The 10764-nt window shown below is 36.6% G+C and overlaps 2 protein-coding genes across 6 annotated transcripts; one reads left to right on the top strand and one right to left on the bottom strand.

The window, feature by feature from the left end:
* Positions 1-2376: 2376 nt before the first annotated feature.
* LOC140971676 (receptor-like protein kinase FERONIA) lies at positions 2377-5891 on the top strand. Of its 2 annotated transcripts, none has more exons than XM_073434058.1 (2): positions 2377-2552; positions 3055-5891. In XM_073434058.1, exon 2 carries the CDS (start codon positions 3077-3079, stop codon positions 5681-5683), a length of 2607 nt encoding a protein of 868 aa, XP_073290159.1. In that variant the 5' UTR covers positions 2377-2552; positions 3055-3076; the 3' UTR covers positions 5684-5891. The 2 variants fall into 2 exon arrangements, with proteins under 2 accessions (XP_073290159.1, XP_073290158.1); XM_073434057.1 differs by having other exon boundaries at positions 2391-2546.
* A 518-nt stretch (positions 5892-6409) lies between these two features.
* Positions 6410-9071, bottom strand: LOC140971675 (thioredoxin H9-like). 4 transcript variants are annotated; one of them, XM_073434054.1, is made up of 5 exons: positions 8763-9071; positions 8390-8484; positions 7625-7747; positions 6901-7023; positions 6410-6757 (listed from the first exon to the last, which is right to left on the bottom strand). In XM_073434054.1, the coding sequence occupies exons 2-5, from the start codon at positions 8408-8410 to the stop codon at positions 6605-6607; spliced, it is 420 nt and encodes a 139-aa protein (XP_073290155.1). In that variant the 5' UTR covers positions 8411-8484; positions 8763-9071; the 3' UTR covers positions 6410-6604. The 4 variants fall into 4 exon arrangements, with proteins under 4 accessions (XP_073290155.1, XP_073290154.1, XP_073290156.1 ...); XM_073434053.1 differs by having other exon boundaries at positions 8390-8488; positions 8763-9069; XM_073434055.1 differs by lacking the exons at positions 7625-7747; positions 8390-8484; positions 8763-9071 and adding an exon at positions 7459-7618.
* Positions 9072-10764: the final 1693 nt, after the last annotated feature.

The raw sequence follows: 10764 nt of genomic DNA, 5'->3' as shown, positions 1-10764 counted from the left end.
TAATATTTAGAACATGCTCTGATTTCCTTACCCGTTATTAGTAACCCAAGCAAAAAAAGCACACTGGCATGGATTCAGCCATGATGATTGTCGAGCATAGATCCAATAATAAAGTGGTGTAGGCCAATTGTGCGTATACAAGGTAAAAAAGTATTTAAGTAGGAATTGTTAAAAACTAGTGGTATATGCATCGTTGTTTTCTTGCGCTCCACATATGTACGGTAATTATGGATAAACCTTTGAATGACGCTGCGCAAACCCATCTTCAAATCTTACTTCGTTTGGGGAGAGCCATTAATGATGGATTCTCTTCTGTCCCCGGCTGTAGCTTCATTTCCCTATTGGCCATTACTCCAAACCATCCATTTACTTCTTCAAAATCCCCAATCCCCACTTCACTGCCCTGTAAAAGAAATTCCATTAAATGCGACTCATTTCTTGATAGCATTTCTCAGAGCTTGTTAAACGATTCCCTTCATCTGGACCGGTTTACTGCTTTCCAGCAACTCCAAATTTCTGCCGGGGAGCTGCCAGAAGTTCAAAAGTGGGAGATATTGTTTTTTTTTTTCTGGTCTTGCTTGGATATACCTCACTGCTAGGCTCGGAGTTCTTATTGGGGAAATTGATGCGTATATTTACGCTAGTCTGCAACTGGGATTGGGACAGTTCACTCGGGAGAAGGAATTTAAAGAGAAGTGATTTTTTGGTTGGTGATAGATTGGGTTGAAGGGTCGTTGGGGAAATTTGAGCGGTACTTGATTCATAATGATATTATATGAATTCAACATGTGCTTACATTCTATTTTGTACGTGTTGAATCGATCCAGGGTGATCTAGACCTCGCTGATTACATGAAAGATCGAGGCTTTCCATTGAATTTAGAGTCCGTGGTGTTTGGTCGAAAACTGCAAGGGTTAGAGTCCCATAAACGCAATGCATTGATCATCAAACAAGTAATGCGGCAGATCATTAGTTCCCTTAAGCTAATCCACGACACGGGGATGGTTAATCGAGATGTAAAGCCATCCAACTTGGTTGCCACAAAAAAGGGAAGAATAAAACTCGTAGACTTTGGTGCAGCAACAGACCTGCAAATAGAGAAAAACTAGTTCCCGATCGTGGACTGCTAGACCCTGATCATTGTCCTCCCGATCAGTATGTAATGCCCGAAGAAACTCCAAAACCACCTCCAGAGCCCATTTCGGCGCTGGTGTCCCCAATTTTGTGGAAAACTCAACAGTCCTGATCAATTTATAACCCTATAACAATTTGTATTCTTTATTACCCATTCACGCTAACAATAATAATATCAGTTTGGCTTCATAGAATTATTAATAATTATTAATAAATAATAAAATGTTGCAAGTTTATGTATTGATTTACATCATGTCAATCCAGTCAATGAATTAAAATTACAATATTATTTATATTTATTAATTATTGAAAAAAAGACAAAATCATAATTATCAATCCGAGCAAACAGATCATAATAATACACCGCTAGGAATGCATATGACGTTGTAAATTTATGGGCTGGCGTCAGTTTGTGTGGCTCTGGAGGGTGGGTCCAGTGACAGATAATCTTCGGATTTGGGGCCCACACAAGTCCGCGTAACCGCGTTCGTAAAAAATGGTGCGCCCTCTTTTTTAAAAATTTTCCCCCTTACATTCTTGACTCGTTCTTCAATTAAAATAATAATAATCAGAATTGCCGATCATCGATCAACATCCATATAATATAATAATATATATTATTTAATGAAGAATAGGTTTCGTGTGACCTAGATCTATAACCGATCAACTAGGTTGATATCTCTAGTAAAAAAATAATTTTTTTTCATAAAAATAATATATTTTTAGAGTTGAATATGTTCGTCTCATAAAATTAATTCATGACATATTTTGATAAAAGTTTTTGCGTTTAAATGTTTACTGCGTATTTGTAATTTTTACAAGAACAAAAATAAATAACCGTTATAAAAAAATCACATTAGTAATCCAAACAACTGTCGATACATAACAGAGTATTAATTTTAACTTACCCTTTGACTTCTATCGCCACATCTCAGAACATGTAACCTTTAATTATTTTTTAGGTTAAAAAATTAAGAATGGACATGGCGTAATAAATGAAGTATGGGATTGAAAATACTTAAAATTTACTATAATCTAAATGCCATTTAGTTCTTACTTAAGTTTCGGGCACAAGTTGGGTGCATGATTCATCGGGTAGTTGAAAAATGAACTCGCAGGCAACCTGCCTGCCAGTCAGTCAGTCAGTCATATTAGTATACGACTTTTTTCCTAATAGCGTACACACATTAACTAATTAATCACTTTATGAAAAATAAAGAATATAATTAATAAATGAAATGAGCCTCCACTAAGCCCGTCGTTTGTTTGCTGTATAACAATAATAGACAGGACTTCCTCACCACATTTCTCTCTGTTTTTTCTTTTTCTTTTATTTTATTTTATTATCCAACTGCAATACGAGCAAATCTTTTCTTTCAGTTGCTTCAAGTGCTGCTGCTGTTTCGATTCAGGTACATGTTGTTCTCTCTCTGTCTCTGTTACTCTTCGTGTTTTTCGTGGTTAGATTTGTGTTTTCTCTTTGTATATGTTCATGTTTTATTGTTTTGAGATGGATCTACGAAGTTCTGCTCGATTGCTGCGTCATTCTGAACTATTGTAGATCTCTGCTCTGTATTTAGGGATTTGGTCTTCGCTGAGGAATGTTTTGGTTGTGAGTTCAATTTTTTTGATTTGGATTTGTCAGGCTTTGATTCGTAGTAGATAGGATAGCGATGCGTTTTTAGATTGAGGACGGTATGTATGATGTGTCAAAGCTTTAGTTAAAAATACCTCGTTCCTTGATTTTTTTTTTTTTTTTAAATCTAACTTCTAATTTACCAGTGAAGTTATGGTACTGGTTGAAGGACAATATTTGAGTGCAAAGAAGATCGATCATATGTATATCAATTTTTTTTAGTCAATTTTCTAAATTTACCTCATTCTAATAGCTGATTATATGTTCGTTTGGTGGATTTCCAGGGGCTATCTACGTTAGTCCTCGATGAGGAACCGCAATAACCCTTGGCTCTTACTGGCCCTTAGTTTTCTGCTGCTGGCGTTTGTAATATCAGCCGTTGATTATGCACCAACGGAGAAGATTTTCATGAGCTGTGGAGGTCCTGCTGACTCTACAGACTCTGATGGTCGAAAATGGACATCAGATATTGGCTCTAAGTTCATGTTAACGAGCAGCAACTCTTTAACCGCCACCGCAGCCACCCAAAAACCTTCCGTCCCCCAAGTACCTTACATGACAGCCAGGATATTTCAATCTGATTTCACCTATAGTTTCCCTGTGGCACCGGGTCGTAAGTTTCTTCGTTTGTATTTCTATCCCGCGTCCTATGGTGGATTAAATGCTTTCAATGGTGTATTCTCGGTGACTTGTGGGCCCTATACTCTTATGAAGAACTTTAGTGCTGCTCAAACCACCGAGGCCTTGAATTATGATTATATGATGAAGGAGTTCTCTGTTAACGTCGCATCTGAGGTATTCAATGTAACATTCATGCCATCCCGTGATACTTCTAACTCATATGCATTTGTCAATGGGATCGAGATTGTTTCACATCCTGATATATATAGTACAGATGGAACGGAAACTGTTGTTGGTCAATCCGCTGGATTCACTATTGACAACACTACGGCTCTAGAGAATTTATATCGGCTAAATGTGGGTGGAAACGACATTTCACCCTCCAAAGATACTGGTCTCTACAGGTCTTGGCGTGATGATTCAAGTTACATATTTAGTGCGGCCAATGGAGTTACGGAAGTCCCTGATCCAGATGTGACGGTTAGCTATCCTCCAGGATCGCCAACCTACATTGCCCCACTTGATGTATACTCTACTTTGAGATCAATGGGTCCAAATGCTTCTGTAAACCAGAACTATAATCTAACTTGGCTTTTCCTTGTTGATTCCGGCTTCTCTTATCTGGTTAGACTCCACTTCTGCGAGATAACGGACATTGTTTACAAAGTAAACCAAAGAGTCTTCAGTATCTTCATGAATAATCAGACTGCAGAAAAGGAGGCAGATGTTATTGCCTGGGCAGGTAGCAACGGTGTCTCTGTTCACAAGGATTATATGGTTTTCGTTCCCACCGGACCACCAATGCAGGATCTCTGGCTCGATTTGCACCCTTTTATTTCATCAAAGCCCCAGTTCTATGACGCTATCTTGAATGGTCTTGAAATATTCAAAATAAATGATACCAGCGGGAATCTAGCTGGTTCGAATCCAACTCCCCTCCCACAACCAGAAGTTGATACCGGTGAATCATCTGGATCTGTTCAATCTAAAAGTCACAAAGCAGTTATCGGAGGAGGTGTTGCTGGAGGAATTGCTGTACTTCTTCTTGTTGGTTTGATTGTATGTATAGTTTCCCGTCAACGCCAAAAGCACAGAAAGGATCCCGGCACTAGTGATGGATGGCTTCCACTATCCTTGTATGGAAATTCACATTCGTCCGGATCTGCGAAGACAAACACCACTGGAAGTATTGCCTCCTCACTTCCATCAAACCTTTGTCGACACTTTTCATTTTCTGAGATCAAGGCTGCAACAAATGGCTTTGATGAGGCTCTTCTCCTTGGGGTTGGGGGTTTTGGTAAAGTTTATCGTGGAGAGATTGACAGCGGCACAAAAGTCGCAATTAAGCGTGGGAATCCACTCTCTGAACAAGGGGTGCATGAATTCCAAACTGAGATCGAAATGCTCTCTAAACTTCGCCACCGTCACCTTGTATCTTTGATTGGGTATTGCGAAGAGAACTGTGAAATGATTCTTGTATATGATTACATGGCTTATGGAACTCTTAGGCAGCATCTTTACAAGACTCAAAAGCCGCCATTGCCATGGAAGCAGCGGCTTGAGATTTGTATTGGTGCTGCTCGTGGTTTGCATTATCTGCACACCGGTACAAAACACACCATCATCCATCGTGATGTCAAGACAACAAACATTCTCTTGGATGAGAAGTGGGTAGCAAAAGTTTCAGATTTCGGGCTGTCCAAAACGGGACCCTCTCTGGATCACACACACGTCAGCACAGTGGTGAAGGGTAGTTTCGGTTATCTGGATCCAGAGTACTTCAGAAGGCAGCAACTGACTGAAAAATCTGATGTATACTCATATGGAGTTGTACTTTTTGAAATCTTATGCGCTAGGCCGGCGTTAAACCCCACACTCCCTAAGGAACAGGTCAGCTTAGCTGAATGGGCACTGCATTGTCATAAGAAGGGAATTCTTGACCAAATTATTGATCCTTATCTTAAGGGTAAGATTGCTCCAGAATGCTTTAAAAAAATTGCTGAGACTGCAGTGAAGTGTGTGTCTGATGTTGGAACTGAGAGACCTTCTATGGGCGATGTGTTGTGGAACCTGGAGTTTGCTCTGCAACTCCAGGAGAGTGCAGAGGAAAGTGAATCATTTGACGTTAAGAATACTACTAACTCATCTCCAGGTTTTGATGGAAACATTACGGATTCAAAAAGCAGTGGACTGTCGATGAGCATTGGTGGACGCAGCCTTGCCAGCGAAGACTCGGATGGGTTGACGCCAAGTGCAGTCTTTTCTCAGATAATGAATCCCAAAGGTCGCTAATTCCATGGGAAAGGGTTGTGTATGTATCTTAATTTTTTCGTTTGTTTATGTTTTGCCCAAACCTGAACACCTCCAATCACATTCTCGGATTAGATTTGTTGTGTGGTCTGGTGAAAGATCACCTGCTCATATGCATGTTGTTGAATCATGTGCTGATATTCATTGATTGAATGGTCTCATACGTTCCCTAAAACTTATGTTTCAACAATCTTGTGTATTCGGTTCTATGAAATGAATTACGTGGTTACCAACGTATTCAACAGTAACTACAAGTTGGCATGGGGCTTGTCATACTCAAACGGCAACCGATATGAAAGACGGATGGAATTCGGTTTTCTCTGATTGGATATTGAATTTTCTCGATCATTTACAGAAAAACAAGCTGAAAAGGCCACCAAACAAGCTTCAGCCATCGCTTTGACGGAACGCTCCTCATCAAAACATTTCTATTGACAATTAATACTCGTCAACTACAAATCGTTCTGATTTGAATGTTAGTAAATTGAAAGTTAAAATCATTTCTAATTTTAAACAGTCAGATTTAAAATCTAACTTCAGCTGAATAATAATTACACAGTCCAAAAGAAGTTACCTTGGTAAATCTAACTGGGTAATACATCGAGGGAAAAAAAATCCTTAAAAGGCACCTTGTTATTTAACGCCCATGAGGAATTTTCTTTTAAAAAAATTTAGGAGTTCTACATCTTGACACGGTACAAATACATATGACACGAACAAAATATTGTGAATATAATGGCAAAGTTTACAACAAAACTCGGTACAAATTTCAAATCAACTTTTTCAGTAACTTCACCACCATAATGAACAATTCCGAGACAAACACCCACACAACAATCTCGTCCAAATATATAAGGTAAGATCAACAAAATATGTCTTGTGATCAACATAGAGTCATAAAACCTATGTCTCACATGAGGCTTTTGAATCAAGGATGGCAGTCACCTTCTTCTGCAGTTCTGGCTTATTGGCTCCTACAAGTTTGTCAAGTTGTTGCCCGTCTTTAAGGAAAAAGAAGGTTGGAGTTGCTTTGATATCCCATGATGTGCTAAATTCCTGAAGCAACGAATAATTTTAACGGCTGGAAAAAATTATATATCTGCATATGGTGCCTGATCTTAAATATCTACATTTAAACAGATTGCAATGCAAAAACACAATGATTTCAATCCAGGTAGCCAAGTAGACACAAAACTTACAGTAAGCTCGTCCACATCAACAGTCAAAAACATTACAGATTGGTGTTTCTCAGACAGCTCAACATAGAAAGGTGCAATAATTCTGCAAGGGCCACACCATGAAGCGCTAAAATTGGCAATTACCTGATACAAAATCACCAACTGTTAGAACAGACAAAGCATGGTCCAGGCATGTAAGTTGTAAACAGTAAAAGCCAATAAATAAGTCTCTGCTGAAGTTAATGGAGGTATTGAAAATCACATATATACACTGACAGTGCTCCCTGCACATGCAAGTCCAATTACATGACTAAGAGATGTTTGATTGCATGAAGCATGATGCAGCTGACTGCTGGGGTGGTTGAACGATATAACAACAAAATGCTACCTCAATGGAACAGAAAATTTGTTAAAGACAAGACAAACAATAGAATCAAAAAAATATATGTGATTTTCAATACCTCAATTAAACATCTCTTAGTCATGTAATTGGACTTGCACACATGTAAAAATTTAAAACCAGTTGCCTGTTGCACTACATAGCATATGCAAATCATAACAGGAGATAAAACAGCTCACCCGAGGTGCCTGTATATGAAAGCCAGCACACATTTCTGATTTACCGTTAAATAAATGAATGGACATGGTGCTGTAGATACCATCACATTCTTGGAACAGCCTAATAATGCAACTTACCATATTCGGACAAAAAATAGAATCAAACAAAAATATAATGAATGCTCACAATCTTTCCATCTGTCTTAGCTTCTGCCATCTTTTGTTCCCAACCTTCCTTTGTTGTGATAAGGTGCACATTTCCACCAGCCAGATCAACATTATGATCAGAATCATCTCCATCATTTGTAGCCTATTAAAATCAAAGAAGAGCGTATCAAATCATAATGTAAAACAATAGAAAGCATGATACAAACACCAGTAAGCCCATTTAGACAGCTAAAACATGTGGAATAATTTTAAAATTTCAAGGATTGAACTTATTTTATTTAATAGGCAAATTCACAATTAAAATTTTACATCACAAGGACAAAGATTGATGGTAAATATGATAGAGACCGAACCAATTAGCAAACATATGCGAGTTGAGAGTAGGTAACAAAAGAAAAGTGAAACAAGTCATTTATTTCACAAGATTGAACAAAACTATTACAGTATATGTTCTCTAGGCATCTGTATCGAACAATAAACAAAAACTAGCATATGAACCCAGAGGTGAATCATTATTTGCAACCCATATAAGATATAATTATCGAACCAAATCAAATGATTTTTTTAATAAAAATGTAATGGTTTTCGCTTAGCAAAAGAAAAGGAGAAAAAAAAGTAGTTGAATCATTCAACCACATTTTGGGAGACAAAATGATGAAGAGCTGATGCGCGGATAATCATGCATTTGGGCAATAAGGATTAAGGACAGCTGGTCGGGACATCCAAATATGACAACGCAAGGAAAGAATAGTTCACACGATAACGTAGTGCATTGACACAGTACCTTAGCTAAGCAATGCCCCATTTTGATGGTATAGAGAAGGCCAATTTATTTTTGGTGAATCCAGAAGATTGAACCAACCTCACCAAAACCTCTACCTACCTAAATAGTGAAGAAGAAGTAAAAAAGACAAAGAAGAGAAATCAATTAAAACCGTGTTCATATCAGCTAAAAAAGAATTGCACGAATCAAGGAGGCCAGCAATTAGAGACGGAAATTTGAAAACTCGATAATCGAAAATTAAAAGCAAGAGTTTACACCCAAACACAGTTACTAAAAATTGATTAATTGTCGAGACAAAAGGGGAAAATTCCTAAATCGCATGCGAAGAAAATCGAAAAGTCAAACTCCCCGGCGGGATGAGAAGATGAAGAACCTGGATCAGCTGCGGCGACGGCGCGACGATAAGATTCAGCCCCGCTTTCACAATCACAGTCACAATCACAATCACGACCAAAATATGGGGTTTAAATTTGATTTTATAAAATTTCTAAATATAGTTAGGAGGATCAAGTATGGGACCTGAATAATTCTGCAAATGGAGGATGATCGAAAGAAATGCGTGGATAAGAATGCACGGCCCGATTGACAAAAACGGAATATGAATAGAAACCGGAATTTGGAATTCGCAGTGCGCGTGGGCCGGGTTCCGAACATGCGGTTTGAAGGGTCGGGCCTAATTGCAGCCGCTTTGGTTGCTTATGGATCGATTCTCAGAAATAAAAACTTCCTGTATTTCAAATCTATTTAATTTTTATTAGATTTATGCTTTAAAATTTTCAAATATATATAAATATAATGATAATTTGATGGACATGAAATCTTGTTTTTCATATAAATAATATATTTAAAATAAATGGTAATTGTAAATTGTTATTGATTGGTTTTATTTTTTTGGACTATTGACACGATGTCTATCCGACTAAATTTATACACCGAAATCAATTGTCTAATATTTTGTTTTAATCACTATATTCGTCTATTAAGTTCAAGACACGATATTAATTATAAATATAATTTAAACTGTTTTTATGTGATATTATATATCATTTATTCATAAAAAAACATAGTAACTAAAATATACAATATTCAAAGTGTGACAATACAATAAATATGTTGGAATTTGCACACAAATTTTCAAAAGCTCGTTTTGGTAGCTGCAGCCTGCAGGTGATGGCTATCCCATTTCTTTCGAATAGTACAATTTTTAAATATTTTTTTTTGCAAAATCACATTCAAGCATATAAAATAAATAAAATTCAATCAAGTGTTAAAAATTGAATATGCTATATATCAATTTTTTGAGTCGAACGTCATATTCTTAACTTTTTTCATCTTCGTTCTTAAAACCATATATTGTCTATTTTTCTAAACGTTATTTTTTGTGAAAGTTTTTGTCGAATGGCTCTGATATTTTTAATATTATACTTCATATGCAAAACATAAAAAAATTCATGTGTACAGGTAGCAAACCAAATCTTTACAGTATACTTATATGTCGGTACAATATAGTATTATATCATTCATATCGGAAAAAAACACGTTTGTTGTAGAAAAAACAGATAATTACAATACATTTACAAAAACATTAGAAGAAAATGTATTCGAGTAGAGAGAACAATACCAAAAAATATACAACACTTCTATCACACTATATAACACTTATTGAAGAGATAATGAGACACACTGAAGAGATAATGAGACACGCAATAGAGTATAGAAAATTGAGAGAGGCATATGCGTGAAATAAAATAAAGTTTGATTGATTTGATTTTTGGAATATCATTAGTTTAAAAATCGATCACTCAAGTCTTTGGCATTAATTTTCATATTTTATTTATAATATAATTACTTTAAGATATTATATACCAAAATACCAAAAATTTCAAAATCACATTCCGATAATGTATTGAAATTTTGGTATATCGAAAAAATCGATATTTATTCAGTATGTAATCTTGAAATAACAAATGAACTATAAAGTTTTAACATAGATGTTCACGGTTCAGAAGCGGTTACGAATGATAGAGAAATCCAAATCTGAACTCCACCGTTCAAAATGTACCTCATGTCCTGAATATGTTGTCCAAATTTCAGCCAAATCAAACGGTTATATTTTGAAAAATGCGTTTCTCAAGCAAATTGTGCAAATTTTATGCTAGAAAACGATTACTGTTCGTCGTCCAGAAACTGATTCAAATGAACACAAAACCTGATTTCTCGGTTGAATTATTTACGAGCATGTTAACCAAGTTTCAACTCGATCCAACCTGCAAGACAACTGATTTACAAAAGTATGTAAATCCGTAACTCTCTCGACCTCTCTATCTTTTGTGAATTCTTTTCGTTGTGGCAAAAACTTGTGTGAGACGGTCTCA

This window comes from Primulina huaijiensis, chromosome 2 (genome assembly GCF_012295235.1).
Source record: "Primulina huaijiensis isolate GDHJ02 chromosome 2, ASM1229523v2, whole genome shotgun sequence".
Classification (NCBI taxonomy): domain Eukaryota; kingdom Viridiplantae; phylum Streptophyta; class Magnoliopsida; order Lamiales; family Gesneriaceae; genus Primulina; species Primulina huaijiensis.
This window is presented reverse-complemented; position numbering and strand designations above follow the sequence as displayed.